Here is a 15,926-nt window from a genome sequence, read left to right on the forward strand (position 1 = left end):
CCTTGTTGTTTAAGCCATTTTGATACATTTGATACTTATTTTATACTTTGATAATCAATGTTACTGTACAGAGAGGACTCCACAGAAATAAGAACTGATTATGAAACCCAAACCTGCCAAGAAAATTACACACTAGTTTCTAGTGGTTTCATTCTTATAAAGATATAAAGAACATTTTGCAAGTTATCAAGCATCTTAAGATAATTACCTAGCCCAGTACCCACAAGAATTCTGAATCAAGCAAGCAGTCTTGCAGCCATTTTACAGATACAGAAAAAGAAAAAAAAAAAAAAAAGAAGAAGAATTCAGTGCACTCCAACATAAGTAACCTATTCTGTTTACCAGAATATCAAATAAAATTCACTGCAGAATAATATAAACAAAAAGATCACAATATTTTTTCAGTTCTTAAAACTACTGCTTGACATTATACAACTCCATGAGTAATGTGACTACAATCAGTAATAAAAAGTCCAGTTGCCAGAGCAACTGCCAAGCAGAGTAGCCAGAAAAAGCCTACCATCTTAACAATCATTCTACTGAAGAATTTACATTGTACTAGTTTTTCCCTGCACATGCCTAACTCAGTCTATGCTATGACATATCTGTGGCTGTTGTTTTTTTTTTTTTTTTAGCTTTGTATCTGACATCGTGTTTGATATGTATAATTCGTGAACATTAAATGTTGGTTAAATAAAGGAAATCAAAGATTTAAAATTGTCATCTCTTCATCAGCTATTCCTAGAATTTCAGAAACAAAAAACAATGTTAAGATAAATTACCTGAAGTAAACAAAAGTAACCATAAATTTTGAATTTCCTTTAATTAAACTGTCTAGTCTGATATATAAGAATCTTGAAACATTTTTTTAAAAAAAAAAGTTCTGTAATTTTTAAAATCAATAACACTTTCCTTTCTGAAGGCTTTCCTGTTGTACCTAACTTACTTGTGGCCTTAAAAGCATTTATCTACAAGACTTGCAAAGATCTACCTAGTTCTAGATGATAAATACAACTTAGCACCAGTGCATCTCTGCATCACATGAGAAATACCACAAAGGGGACTAGATTTACAAAGATATTAAAAAATGCTTCACCTGCCCTAGAAGATCTCACAGATCTTAAGAAGGGTGGCAGGTAAACATACTGATAATATGCATAGACTACAGTGAAACTTACTTATAAACAGCCACTAACTGCCTGAGGGAGTTAGGAAAGTTTTCACAAAATGCCACCAGAACAGAATTCTCAAGTACACCAAAAAAGAAAGGGAAAAGACACTCTAGATAGAAGAAAGTACAATGGCACCAAATAAGGGCAAAAGAAAGAGGCATTTAAGAAACAAGCAGTTTGGGTCACAACATCAGGATGACCAGAAATAAGGGTTGGCATAAATACCATGCAAAGGAGTTGTAAATTTTTAATACCAAAAGATATAAAAAATGACTTTTAAATGAAGTCACTGACAGATTTCCATTTCAGAAGAAAAACTCAGGTGGCAATATGGAAGAGAGATAAAGGAAGAAGAAACTAAAGACAGTAAAAAAAGCAGTAAGTAGGTTATAGACATAGTTCACATGAGAAAGAAATGGATCAGTGACAATGGGAGTAAAGAAGTAGCTATACAAGAGGCATTTGGGGGATCTAAATGGAAGAGCATGTTTGCTATAACAGTTATGTTCCCTCAAAAAAATTCATGTTCTTAAAACTACACATTGAAAATAATATGGATTAAGGAAAACGGAGTTGGGTGCAGACACTTCAAAACCAAAGTCATTCTAACCACAGTAGTAACAAAAGCAATAAAAATCCTAATAAAAATATTAACATGAAGATGTATTAAATAACAAATAAGATAATAAGGAGTTTTTAAAGGTATGGATAAGAGTAATAGGGAAAAAAAAAGTATTTGAAGCTAAGTTATGGAAACAAGGAAAAATTTATAGAGATCTAGGAAATTGTGTAAATTTTTCCAAAACAGATAAATGGCCAAATTGAGTCAAGAGGAAAAATGCAAAGTAAATGAACAGTACACAATATTTTTCTGTACCTTACACAGTACCATATTCTTCTGTAGCCTGCTACTCTGGAATTTAGATGACACCACTTGGTTAATGTTAATGTGCTGGGAATGGCATACATATTCCTGTCTAATGATACTATATAAGTCAATTTATATTATAGACACTATATGGACTACAATTAATGATGCCCTTATAACACAGGTAGTAGTAAAGGGAGAAAAGAGTATGACCATACCAGTATCCGCTTATGAGTAAATATTTCCATTAAAAAATACAGAATAATTATGGAGTCTATAGGTTGTATCAAGAATTTTAGACTTTATAATACACTGTATTTTTAAATGAGAAAGTGATACAATCATATTTAAGAGGGACTTGAACCAAACTCAGATAAAAGGCTAGCAACGAAGACTAAAAATGGTCAAAAGGGAAGAATAACAACTACTAAAAATGTCAACAGAAGCCAAGAGAAGAGAGAATTCCAAGAGTTCCCAAGAAGGTCCAACATTACAAAGAAGTCAAGTAAAAAGAATGAAAGCCAATCACATTTAATAAGTACCTACAAGATTTCCAAGCACTCTATACAGTCACAAAACCTGAGGTGGAATTATTCCCATTTTACCTATGTACTAAGTAAAAGAGTTTCTGGTATTTGTCCAAGGTGACATCGCTAATAAGACTGAGCCAAAATCTAAACTCAGATATTTCCCAACTCCAAACCTCATGCTAATAATTAGATTAATGCCAGTGAAATGCAGATGCACAATCATTCTAGACCAGTGCAAACAAAAATTTCCATAATGATGGAACTAACAGCAGTATAGTTTGAATGTCCCCTCCAAAACTCATGTTGAAATTGCCATTACAATAGTATTAAGAGATCAGACGTTGGGTCTGGGGTTGTAGCTCAGTGGTAGAGCACTCTCCTAGCATGTGTGAGGCACTAGGTTTAATCCTCAGCACTTATAAAAATAAACAAAATAAAGGCAATGTGTCCACCTACAACTAAAAAAAAAAAAAAGAGGTGAGACCTTTAAGAAATGATTAGGTCATGAGGACACGGCCCTCACAAATGAATTAACACCATGTGGGTAAGGACTCAGAGAGTTGTAGGAAAAGTCTAGAACTTCTTGGAGATTATTTAAGTGGTCCTGACAAAAATGCTGGTAGAAATATGGACAATAAAGGCCATTCTGATGAGGTCTCAGATGAAAAATGAGGAATAAGGTATTAAAAATTGGAGCAAGGGACATCTTTGTTATGCAGTTGCAAAGAACAAATTCACGTATTAGAACTTTGGAACACAGAGCAATGAACTAGAATATCTAGTGGAAGAAATATCTAAGCTGCAAAGTTTGGAATGGGAATGTCTATTCCATCATTGTATTTTGGAAGCATATAACTTGTTAGTTTCATGGGCTTATGGAGAGGAATATTGTTTTTGAGTCTTGCTTATATTTGATTCACACGAGACTGGACTTTTGAAATGATGCTGAAACTGTTAAGACTTTAGGGACTATGAAGACAGAACAAATATATTTTGATGGTATTTGGAGATAAAACCTTTGGGATGTAATAAAGGTTGGATAATGTCATGAGGGTAGGGTCCCCATAACAGGACTGGTGGTTTTATTAGAGAAAGAGAAAACAGAGTTTCCATACTCCTGCTCTTTCACCATGTAATACCTTTGCAAGTAGCTACCGAGTACTTCTAATGTAGTTATTTTAAGTGAAGAACTGAATTCACATTAAGTTTAAACTTTAGACAACTATGTACAGCAAATATCTATAAACCTTCACATCACAGAACTGCAGAGGCTTGAAAAACAAGAAAATGAGAAAATAGAGATAAGAGTCAAAAAATAAGATTGTAAAGGTTAAGGAACAACAGTCAGTCAAGAAGGCAGACCTGAAATATACCTGTGATCATAAACTTACTTTTACTTGATAAAGATTATTGTGAGTTAGTTTATACTTCTTAAAATTCTATTGAAGAGAAAAGCTGTATTATAAACGTACATAAAATCACCAATTTCTCTCATTACCCACTATCACTTATTTTTCCTTGAGAGTCTAATCTTTATTAAAGATTGCCTTACAAATACTAAAGAATGTCAGCTTATTGTAACCTAAAAAGGGGTTTACTTGTGGCATCACACTCAGAAGAATATAAAAGAAAACCATTCCTGAAACTAGATAAGAGGTAAAAAAATAAAAAGTGCTAAATAGCTCTAATAAGTACCAAGAATAAAGGTTTGATCCTTTTCACAGGTTACTATGCTTTATCCTGCTGTACCTGGGTTTTAAAATTTTTACTTAATTCTAACATACAAATAAAAATCAATACTCTGCATTGTTTACAAAAGAGACCTGGTCAAAGCATAGGTCAATTTAGTAACACTGCCAGTAAAACAAGTTATGACATCTCATCTACAGAAATATTTTGTGGGAAACCAATAGTACCACCAATGTGGTCTTCCCTATGATTCTCACAAGAGCTAGGTAAACAAAAGAAACTCAACTCTCTGAGGAAAGAAATTGGAAATGTAAAATTTGTTGAATTAGTGCTGCATTTTCAAGGATCTCCTATTTTTTAAAAAAATCAACTATTTTAAGTATTAGACTACAAGACTATGAAAACTAAAGACAAACAAAAAACATGTATTAGTCACATTCTGTTTATCAAAATTTTATTCCTGCCCCAGACCCATACATTAGCTAAAATTATACTGTTAACAAATGACTATGAAGGGAATATGGAATGGTAAAGAGAAAATTCAGGAATGGAGAGAATGGGTAAGAGTTACCAAAGAGGCTTATTTGGTAAAATGAAAATAAAGAAATTTTAATGTAGAAAGTTTGAAATAAAATAGATGCATTATCCACTATATTTTGGAAGTCTTTTTTTCAAGAATTTGTTATCTGTGTAATTAATGCTTAATACGATGGTAAGTGGAAATAAGTACAAAAACTGTTCTAAGAATCATTTCATAAGAATATTGTCATAGTTCAGACTCTTGATAAAGTATCAACAATCTAAATCATTATAAAATTGCCAACTAATTAGAATTATTAGGTTGTTTTGGGCTCAATGTTTACACTCAAACTACGATTTAAAACCTTGGAATAAAACTGATTATAATGAGTAACCTGGAGCATGCTATCACTAAACCCCTCTGTAATTTTTCTAATAAAAATTATTTTTAAATCTATATGCTCACATAAAAGAAATAAGGAAAAAAATTTTGAACTCCATCCTAGAAGAATATACATAAAATTTAACACAAGGGGAGGAGTGGCTAGGGAAGACAGACTTTCCATTTTATATCCTTCAGCATCATTTGAATTTTTAAGCAAATGTATCGATGCAGTAGCTTTAGTTTAAATAAAAATTTTAAGAATACTGTTCAATAGTTACATCGTGTTCCCCCACGTGAAATGTAAACTCAGAAAATGGTTCCCTCTAGACCTAGGTAACTTGATCAAAAGCATAAATAAATCTGAATGACTAAAGCAAAAGACTGGCAAAGTATTAATCTCTCTTCTTGTTAGAACCCTTGTTTCCTAGATTCATTTTCTAAGTCACTGACCCACTACTGCCCTCTCCTAGATTCTATTACTATTTAGTAATATTACTAAATATTATTACTAAATTCCCCCAAGTCAATAACAATCCTCTTCCACAGCTCTTACCCTCAATGGTACCCCATTTGTCTCAGTCTCAATCTCAACTCAGCAAACGATCTTCCCTCAAACTATCCTGAGACACTGAGATTTAGGACACCTGGTATGAACAGTTATCAAGACCGATCTAAGGCCAGGACCTAGTTGCCTCATTCTGACTCATTTTTTTCCTCTCTTTTGATGTCCCTCCTTTCTTTTTCTTCTCCTCCCACCCCCCTGGTGATTAAACTCACCAATGAGTTTAATATAGTGATTGAAATCACCAATGCAGGCTAGCCAAGCACAGCACTCTATGAGAGTTACATCCCTAGGTCTTTAAAAAAATGTTATTTTAAGAAAGGCTCTCACTAAATTGCCCAGGCTGGACTCAAACTTGTGATCCGTCTGCAAAGCCTCCCGAGTAGCTGAGATTACAGGTGCGCCACAGACAGCCCAGCTCTTTCTCCTGGCTTCTTTTCTAATTCTAAAGGATATCTACATCCTCCTCCATCCCAGTAATTTACTCTAACTGTAAATCACAAAAGTTAACTATCCTTTGTCCTTTTTTTCACAAATGTCTCAAAAATGAATTGACATTTATTGTCTCCAATGTCTCATCATCACCTATTTCTTTGTTTTACTTATTTATTCACGTTTCTTCTTTGAACACTGCTTAATATGATTATAACCAAATATTTGGAATCTAACAATGAAAAGACAGGCTTCTATAGTCATACAGATTATACTCCCTTGAGATCTTATTTTCAGCACCTAGGACTTAACCGAGTTGTCTTAAACATTATCAATACTATTCTAATGGCCAATTCCACCAGTAAGTTCTTAATCCTCATCATTAACTCATCCTTCGGCTATCAACTTAAGAAACATTTCAACTCTGCCTCTTTTAAGTATATTATTAAACTTCTTCATTAAAAAGTTTCAATGGAATGTTTCAAGCCCAACAATTCACTTTCTAAAACCAAACTTACCTTATTCTAATAACTTCTTTTAACCAGCAACTCAGTCCTACTTTCCTATATTGTATTAATAATTTAGAACTATCTTTACAGCCAATAAAGGCTGTAAAGGTTGGGACATCCTTTAATGACTTTCTTAATAGTTTCTCTTTTCAACTCTATATTTAAAATGTCTCCATCTCTATTCACTTTCAAATCCTTATAACTTCACAGCTGTAATACCACAAAGCTACACTCCCCCCTACAATTTCCACTTCTTCCAAAGCATCCAGAAACTTATTTCCAGATTAATCAATTGTTTCCCAATGGAATCAAACTGAAGTCAAACAGTTAAAGCCATCTGCAACTTAAAACAACTTCCTGTCCAGGCTACAACGTAACAGTTTTTATCTTTACTTCCTTCCCTTTTATGTCAAAGGGTGAGGAAAAAACCCTCCTCTTATTTTAGGAGTCATGTTCACTCCTACCTCCTTAGGGACATCAAACTGTCAATAATCCCATCCCTTCCCTTTGAAAAAAATTCAAAAGACAACCTCTCCCTCTTCTTCCTAGCTTACTTCTTTGACCCCAAAATAAATCCTTCCTCAAACCTGACTCTTCTAGCCTTCATTTTCTCTCCTTCTATTGAAAGCTTTAAAAAGTAATCAAGGGGCTGGGGAGATAGCTCAGTTGGTAGAGTGCTTGCCTTGTAAGCACAAGGCCCTGGGTTCGATCCCTAGCACCCAAAAAAAAAAAAAAAAAAGAGTAATCAATACTCAAAATCTAGCCACCCACTTATTACTTAACTCACTAAATCCTGGCCTTGTTTGCTGCCATTACAACAAACTATTGCTAAAGTCACAAGAACTTTCCTAATCCTTCCAAAAGACAAATTTAAGTGCTACTTTCCTAATCTCTACAGTATCTATTTACTTCTTCCTCCTTTTTCCTTAAAACTCCTTTCAATCTGGCACCACTCAATTTTCCAACTATCTCTCTGGCCATTCATTGGTAACTATCAAAGGTTCCTCATCCTCTACCTGCCTCTTAGATGCAATGGTCTTTATAGAGTTTACCCTCTTTGCTTCTCATTCTATACTCTTTAAGATTTAATTTAGTTTCATGGCTTCAACTACTGCCTAATATAGACAGTTCCCAAATCTTTAATCCAAGTCCAGATCTCTCTTCTGAACTCTGGATATAGATAGTCAAATACCTGTTGGCCACAGCCACATTGATGACTCATGTCCGAAACAGAAACCTTTATCACTCCCCCAAATTTCCTTCTTCTGTATCTCCTAAAAGAATGTGCATTCTAACAAGGTCCTAAATGATGTTGCTTTTTCAAGATCCACATTTTGAGAATCACCGCACAAACATATGTGCTTCTTTCAACCTCCAGGCAAGCAAGCTTCTGCTGCTACCTCCTAAAGTCAAGATAACTGTGCAGCAGGCACTGTTAATTTTCAGAGCACTCTAGTCTACAGAACTTAGAATCTTGCAACACAACATTCCAAGCATTAGTTACCAAAAGATAAGACTAAAGATGAAATTAATGGTCATCCCAGCAAACTTAAGTTTCTGGAAGACAGGTATAGTATTTGCCATATAACCCAGAATTGAATCTAACCTAAGTAGTGCTCAACAAATAGTGGCTTAAATGGGCAGAATTATCACCTATCCAGTCACCAAAGCAGGATTCTCCTTTTCTTCCCCATAATCCAACAGTCATCAAGTCCTCTCTTCTACCTCCTAAATGTATCTCACACCCTCCTCTCCATCTGCACTGTTGCTTCTCTCTAGGTGCGCTGCTACTATATTCTATCAGGATCTTATTTCTCATATGAATTACTGTACTTATTTCTTAATAGATTCCCGTATCTAGATCTATCCATCTTATTTTAATGTCACAATGCCACCAAACTGATTTCTTTCTTAAAGTAAATGAGACAATGTCATTCTCCTGGTTATAAATACAAGATTGAGATTGTAGGGGGGAAAATTTAACTCCCTCAGGTGATATATAAGCCCATCTATGATCTAGCCTAAATCTCCCTGACACTTTCTCCCTTCCACACTACTCCACTATTCTTCAATCATGCTAAACTAATGTACTTTTAACTTACACTGGGATTACCTTCTGATAAATCTATCGTAATTTATCTAGCCTTCTTTAAAGGTGTTCAGAACACATCAGCCCACAGTAGGGCTAAAATCACGTTAACACAAAGCCTGTTTTATAATAAAGTACTGAATATCCCACAAAATTCATTGAATACTGTACTGAAAGTAAAAACCAGAATGGTCAATATATGTTAAAGTAGTTGCCACTGGGGCTGGGGAGATAGCTCAGTTGGTAAAGTGCTTGCCTTGCAAGCACAGGGCCCTGGGTTCGATTCCCAGCACCGCAAAAAAAAAAAAAAAAAAGTAGTTGCCACTGAATGCTTACCACTTTAACACTACCATAAAGTTGAAAAATCTAAGTCAAACCATTATTAGTCAGGCTCTATCTGCATTTTAGTTCTTTAAATGCTTTGTACAGCTCATGCCTCTTACAACTTTGAGTATAAGCTCCCTATTAGAAGTATCCTTCCCCCTTGACTAAATACTCATCCTTTTAAGACTCAGCTTAGGCACCTTATCTTCTAGAAAGCTTTGAGTGATTCCCAATCCCAATTTGGATAAAGCCTCTAGCCTGCCACATGCTCTTATAGCACCCCATTTTGTTTGTTAATTGCACACCATACTGCATAATCATGGTCTTGTTTACCCCACTTGATTAAGTTGCTTAGAGATAATAATCATGTCTTATGTTTATAAAATCAGTGCTAAACAGATGAACACTTGACTAAAATTTAAATACATTCCTTGATAGTCTCTAAACAGTAGCTCTCAAAATTTGGAATACATCACAATCACCTGGAAGTCTTGTAAAATCTAGACTGCTTGGCTCATCCCCAGTTTTGGATTCAGATGTTCCAGGGTGGAGCCCAACAAGTTTCTAGATGATTACAGATGCCGCTGGTCCAGGAACCACATTTTGAGAATATCCTGTCTCTCCCTACCTTCAGGATTTAAAGTGTTTTCTAGATGTTTCCAACTCTCCCTTTTATAATTCTAATAATCTCTTTGGGGTTTGTTTGTTTGTTTGTTTGTCTGACAGTACTGGGGACTAAACTCAGGGATGCTCTATCACTGAGCTATATAGCCCTAGCCCTTATTTTTGAGGTAGAATCCTGTTAAGTCACCCAGGATGGCCTCCAACTTTTGATCCTTCTGCCTCAGCTTCCCAAACTACTGGGATTACAAGCATGGGCCACTGCACCCAGCAATCTGAATAGACCCGGCACAATTTTTACCTTCTTCATAAAACTTCCCCTAATTCCCAATTTATCTTACTCTTTCCTCTATTTTCTATCATGCTCTGTGTGAATTCTTATAAGATTTAACACATGCTAACTTATTTTACAATTAGTGACATTTGTCTCATGTTCTCCACATAAGTGAGTGTGGAAAACCTGCCTTAATTACCTTAATATCCTCCACAACAAAAAACACAGTAACCAGCAAAGAGCAGACAAAATCTACAAGTATTTTTTAATATGAGTAAGTCCCCATTGCTTGCTCCAGACTCTGGGGATGGTCTGTCTGACTTGCTTAATCCTCCTGGCCCAACCTGACTTCCTTATAGTGCCTACCTACCTATCAATGATAGATGCCTGATTCTTCTATGCTTGTCTGTTGCTCTCACTTGCTGACCCTTAGTCAGCTTCCTTACCTTGTATCATGAACCATTTTAATTTTCTCATCCACTATGGGACATGAGGGGAGAAACTGTCTCCTCATAACTGACATGAATTTTAATTCTGTGGCCTTAAGACTGGTTGCTTGCCTTTTTCAAGAAAAAGAAAAAAATTGTCAAGGCAGACAATAAATTTAAGTTCTAGATATAATATCATGGAGATGAAGACCATCGTAATGAAAAGTTGAAAAGTGCAAAGACAAAGTCCATAAAATGTAAAGCTGTCTTAAGAAACAAAACTTAATAGACTGTGTTTATATAAGCATCTAGAACAAAATCCACATTATCTATTCCACCAAAAACAACCTGGTTCAGGGAAAATTCCTAGGAGCTCAGTACTCATATTTTTATAACATATACATAATCTCATCCTCCTGGATGCTTAATTCAAATAGGGATGAAGAAAGGAAAAGACGAATGCTCAGGAAAAAAAAAAAAGAAGAAGAAGAAAACTACTTTTAAGGCAGCAACTAAAATACCTATCAGCAAAAGTCCTTAAGCGATGGAACTGAATCCCTTTTATGTTCTCCTTATTTGAATTATTCATTTATATAAATACTGTAAAATCTATTACAAAAATAAGTTTGTTCATGATAGCAAAAACAAAAGTTATAATAGAAATATCCAAAAGGGAGTGAAATTTTTCAGAATTCCATGTTCAATTCACTAGGAAAATTAACTAGACACCTCTCAAGCCTGACTTATTTGAGTGAGTCAATAAACATATGGTAAAACTGAGTTATAGATAGATTATGATATTCACATTTCTAAACCAATGCTATGTTCAACAGACCAAAATCCTAAAGCTGAAAAATCACTGTCACCACAAATTATGTAGGTCCTAAAATGGTATTGGGAGAACAGAAGAGAAAAGAGCCAAAGGTATACTAGAAAACTTAAAAGGAAGTTGGAAAGGGCAGAAAAATAATGGCTTGGAAGAAAAACAGTATCATCAGCACATCTTTAAAAAGTTTTAAAAGGTTAGGAAATACTGAGTACCAAAAGGACAAATTCAAGAGCTAAGGGGTTGGTGGTGTAGAACAATGGTAGAGCTTATGCAAATTCAGTGCAATAGACAAAGATCTTTTTAAGATCCTGATCATCCAGTAAAATACATGTATTAGAAGTTCTATTAAAGCACTGAAGTGCAATTTGTAACTTCGAAAGACTAAGCCAAGAAAACGACTGTACTCTATATCTCACCTTTCCAAATTGTTTCCTGTAGTAGTCTGGAAGACACAAAATTTTGTGACTTTGGTTAGGAAAGTTGTCTCTAAACTGTTTCCCCAAATTGGCAGGGGAAAACTTCCTCCACATATCAAAATCACAAATCGGGGCTGGGGTTGTGGCTCAGTGGTAGAGTGCTCACCTAGCATGTGTGAGGCATTGGGTGCGATCCTCAGCGCCAATAAAAATAAAAATAAAGGTATTGTGTCCATCTACAACTAAAAAACATTTCTTAAAAAATTATGACTCATTTATTAAGTCTTTTCCTAGTCTGGATTTAAGTATGCTAATAAAAACACTTAATCATTCACCTTATATTTTAAATAAAGTCGATTTACTTGAATATTTTAATTTCCTTTTCTCCCCTCACCATCACTACCAAATTGATTTTCAATTGCAATCAACAGAACTTCTCTCTTCACTCATCCACCTCCGTATTCTGAAGTATTTAAATTCTACTACACAATTAAAGGTGCAAGGTAATATCCAACATCGGTCTAAAAATCGGACAATTGTTCAAAGGCCTTTTAGAGGAAGTGTAACAAACCAGTCTCATGTTCAAATAACTGATACATACGGAACAGCACCTGGAACTTCTCCCACCATGTACATACAATTCTTGATTACAAAGAGGAAACTACACCGGCTAACCGGAGCTAGTAAACCGGTAAGGTAACAGGCTAAAAGGGCGTCGTTGATTTCTTGGCTACAGTGACAGGCGGGAGACACACCCCTAGCGTCGGTCTGAAACACTACAGCAGTGAATTCTACCTAGGGATTAATGTGAGGGTAAGGAAAGACAAATTTAAATCGCCATGATTCAAAAACAACCACCCCAAGAGAGACAGACACGAAGGTAACAAAGAAAATAAAAAACCCTGGGTAGTTAAGAAAACAACAGAAAACGAGTATCCCCATTTCTCCAAGACCAAGCTGTCTTGTTTTGATGACTATACACCTTGAACCCTTCCGGTTCGCCAGTGCAGAGGGAGAAGCAGCAACGAAAGAAACCCCGAAGGTTGCAAACAGCAGCGAAATAAATACTAACGAGAGGTGGGAAGTAAGGGGCAGGATTCCTGCCAAGGCTCACTGGTAGAAAATGGGGAGTGAGTGGGAGAAACAGCAGCTCTAGACAGAAAGTGGGTCTTACATAAAGCGCCATTTGCCACATATTTTCATTTCCACGGGATTTCGGAATACCTCCAACTTGAGAGTGAGTCTGGGGGCGTAAGGGGGCTCCACGTGGAGGAGGGCTGCGAAAGGAGTAACGCGCAGCGACTAGGCTGACGGCGGGGGCGGCGGGGGTCGAGGCAGGGGCGGAATCCCGGCGGGCGCGGGTGGGGCGGCCGAGGGGCGCCCCGGAGGCCCCGGGGGCGGGCGCGGGGGCCCAGCTGCAGCGCCAGGCCGGCCGCGGTCCTGTCAAGCAGGCGGTCCGCCGCCCCCGCCGGCCGCCAACGCACCGGGCAGTGCAGGCTCGTCCGCACCCGCTGGGCACCGGTGGGGCCCGGGTCTCTCGAATTTTCCACCGAGGGAAGCCGACCGGGGTCGTCTGGGCTCTCCCCCGAGCCCGGCAGCGGCGGGCGGGGACGGATGGTGCAGGAGGGAAGCCAAGGTCTCACCATTTTGCTCGGCGGGTCGGCGGCTCGCTCGCGCGGTTAAAAGTCGGCTCTGACGGGCTCCGCAGGAAGCGGCGGCGGCGGCCCAGCTGCGGCCCTCGGGACGCCCGGGGAGGGGGTGCGGGCTGGGGGAGGGGAGGTGGCGCCGCGGGGCCCGCGCCGGCTGGGTGACTGGGCACGCGAGGGAGCGGGCAGGGCGGGGGGAAAGAAATTAAGGTCGAGATTCAGAGAGAGCGCGCGGGAGGAGAGACGGCGGGAGGAAGGAGAGGCGGAGAGGCAGAGAGGAGGGGGAAAGGGGACCGAGAGGGCCGGGCGGCTCGGGGACTGCAGCCTTGCGCTCGCGCCGGAGCCGTGACGGACTCACTGCAGTGGCTCGCGCTGACCCGCAACCTCAAGGCACGAAAAAGGGGGAGGGCGGGAGAGGGAGGGGAGAGTGAAGCGCAGTGGCGCGCGGGGCGGAGGGCGGGGGCGCGCGGGGCCGGCGGCGGGGGTGGAGCTTCCGCGAGCGCCGCACATCCGGGAACCCGCGCGCCCGGCTCGGCGGCTGCCGCCGCGGCGCTCTGGCGAGCTCTGGTTGGGGAGCTCGGAGCGCGCGGACCACGTTCGCCCTCCGCGGGCCGCCCTTTGCGTGCGGGGCGGGTGGGGGGAGGCTAGGGGCGGGGGCGCAGACGTCCGTGACGTCGTGTGGCGGATCCCTTCCTGTCATGTGGCTGGAGGCGGGCTGGGAGGAAGGTAGGGCAGGGAGGAGGAGGAAATGCGAGGGTGCCCCGGGAGGGAGGAAACGCGAAAGGGTGAGCGAGCAGCGAGCGGAGGGGGTACCTGGGCACGGGAGTGGGAGCCTCGTGGGGGAGGAGGAGCAGACTAGCGGCCTTATGGTGTCAGAACCACCCAGGCCCCGCACCAAAAAAAGAGGAAAAATCCAAGTCCTGGGGCTAGTGGAAATCAAAGGTATCTTTGCATCTGCGTACCAACTTGGACCCACTACAGAACTGCAGGGCGCATCTGGACTGTTGTCACTCCAATGCAGCACCCGCGGGACCACGCTGTAGCGAAGTGGCGGCCAGCAGCGCGCTTGGAAAGACAAGGAAAGCAAAGCTGGCCGCAGCTTGAGCGTGGGGAGCCCCTGGACAACAGTGGCTGCTTCCCACTCCCGCAAAGACTTGCCCACCCAGCTCTAATTTCCGTAAACCTTCCAGGTTGCTCTTTGGCAGGGTGCAGCCGTGTTTGTTTTTTTGAGAAATACTCCAAGGCACATTGCCCAGTTAATCCCTTTAGTAGAGCTATATCCATTCTAGTGACAGGAAATTCAGGCTACAATAGGAAAAGAAGTTCTGAAAAGCATGAGAAGAAAAGTTACGCCCGAGACAAAAAAGAAAATTGTCAGGACAGGTGTGATGAGAATAATGAAAAGAAAACATTTTGCAAATATTTTAACCAGTTATTTCTTTTTAAATCTATATGCAAGCAGGCATGTGTATGTATCTCATAAGGAGCAGATAGAATATTTTCTGAGTGAATAGAACTCCTTATTGATAAATTCTTAGGGTAGTTTTATAAAAAGCTATACTGTTTTTAAAGACGGTCTGTTAAAAGGAGAATTTATTCTTTTTCTGTGCTAGTTTTCTGTATGATAAGCACGTTTTCTTATAAAGGCTGTGCGTGTGTCTCTCCCTCTCCCCCTCTCCCTCTCTCTGGAGCTTCTTTGGTTTTGTGTCAGTTTGAATGAGGAAAAGTAATTAGAAATACAAGTTGTATCGCAGAGTAACTGTATCGAGAAAAGGCCAAGAAGTAACGCTGTTACTTCCACTATTTGATCTGGGTTTCTTGAGTAGATGTGTTACTACTTGTTATTAATTGCTAAATATGGATAACATTTTCTAGATATAGCATTTTAAATTAATTTTATCATAAAATTAAGATATGATTTTTGTAAAAGTACTATGTAAACAATTCCTTTCTCATCTCTACTTCTCAGAGATATTGTTATTGCACTTAGGAATGTCCCTTGGACATTTTCAGTAAAAATCAAGTTATCATTTTTATTGAACATTAAATACTGAGAAGTAGTTTGAACTATATAGAATGCAGTAGATTTAAATAAACTCACAATTTCATTATATTTGAGGGAACTTACTATAATCATTCAACAAATATCTGTTGTGAACCTGAATCAGAAGTTAGAGAGCTGGAAATTGTGAAAGATTGGTTAGTCTCTGTTACTGACCAAAACCAGAAGTAAGGCCAATCTATTTACTCCTACTCTTCCAGCAAATCTACCAAAGTTCACCACTTAACATTCACTCAGGGGTATACTGCATAAAATACAGGTATATTGCAGGTGATATCTCTGACCTGAAATGAATTACTTTGAATCCAGTGAGAAATAAGTCCAAAATGCAAATTTAATATCCAGGTCCTCCCCCCCCACAAACACACACACACACCAGAATGATAAAGAAACTAAGTGGTCATTCTGTTTTTCTTTCCCTTAAGTCTTGGTGTGAAGTTTAGTATTAGAAGGAATAAGTGCTAAAAGCAAACACATTTTTTTAATTAGGCAAATAAGCAATAAATCTCATGTTTTTGTGGGTTATTTTTTTCTAGAAATGTTAGCAACCAAAAATGATTATCAGTGCTAT

The 15,926-nt window shown here is 38.8% G+C and overlaps 1 protein-coding gene across 1 annotated transcript in view; it reads right to left on the bottom strand.

The window, feature by feature from the left end:
* Positions 1-13,848, bottom strand: part of Ppp3r1 (protein phosphatase 3 regulatory subunit B, alpha) — a 62,118-nt gene extending 48,270 nt beyond the window's left edge. The window contains exon 1 of the mRNA XM_047523289.1: positions 13,291-13,848. Within this exon, the coding sequence (XP_047379245.1) occupies positions 13,291-13,293 (3 nt within the window). The 5' untranslated portion in view covers positions 13,294-13,848. The remainder of the gene's footprint in view (positions 1-13,290) is intronic.
* Between the last annotated feature and the right edge of the window lie 2,078 nt (positions 13,849-15,926).

Source organism: Sciurus carolinensis, chromosome 13 (assembly GCF_902686445.1).
Source record: "Sciurus carolinensis chromosome 13, mSciCar1.2, whole genome shotgun sequence".
Lineage (NCBI taxonomy): Eukaryota > Metazoa > Chordata > Mammalia > Rodentia > Sciuridae > Sciurus > Sciurus carolinensis.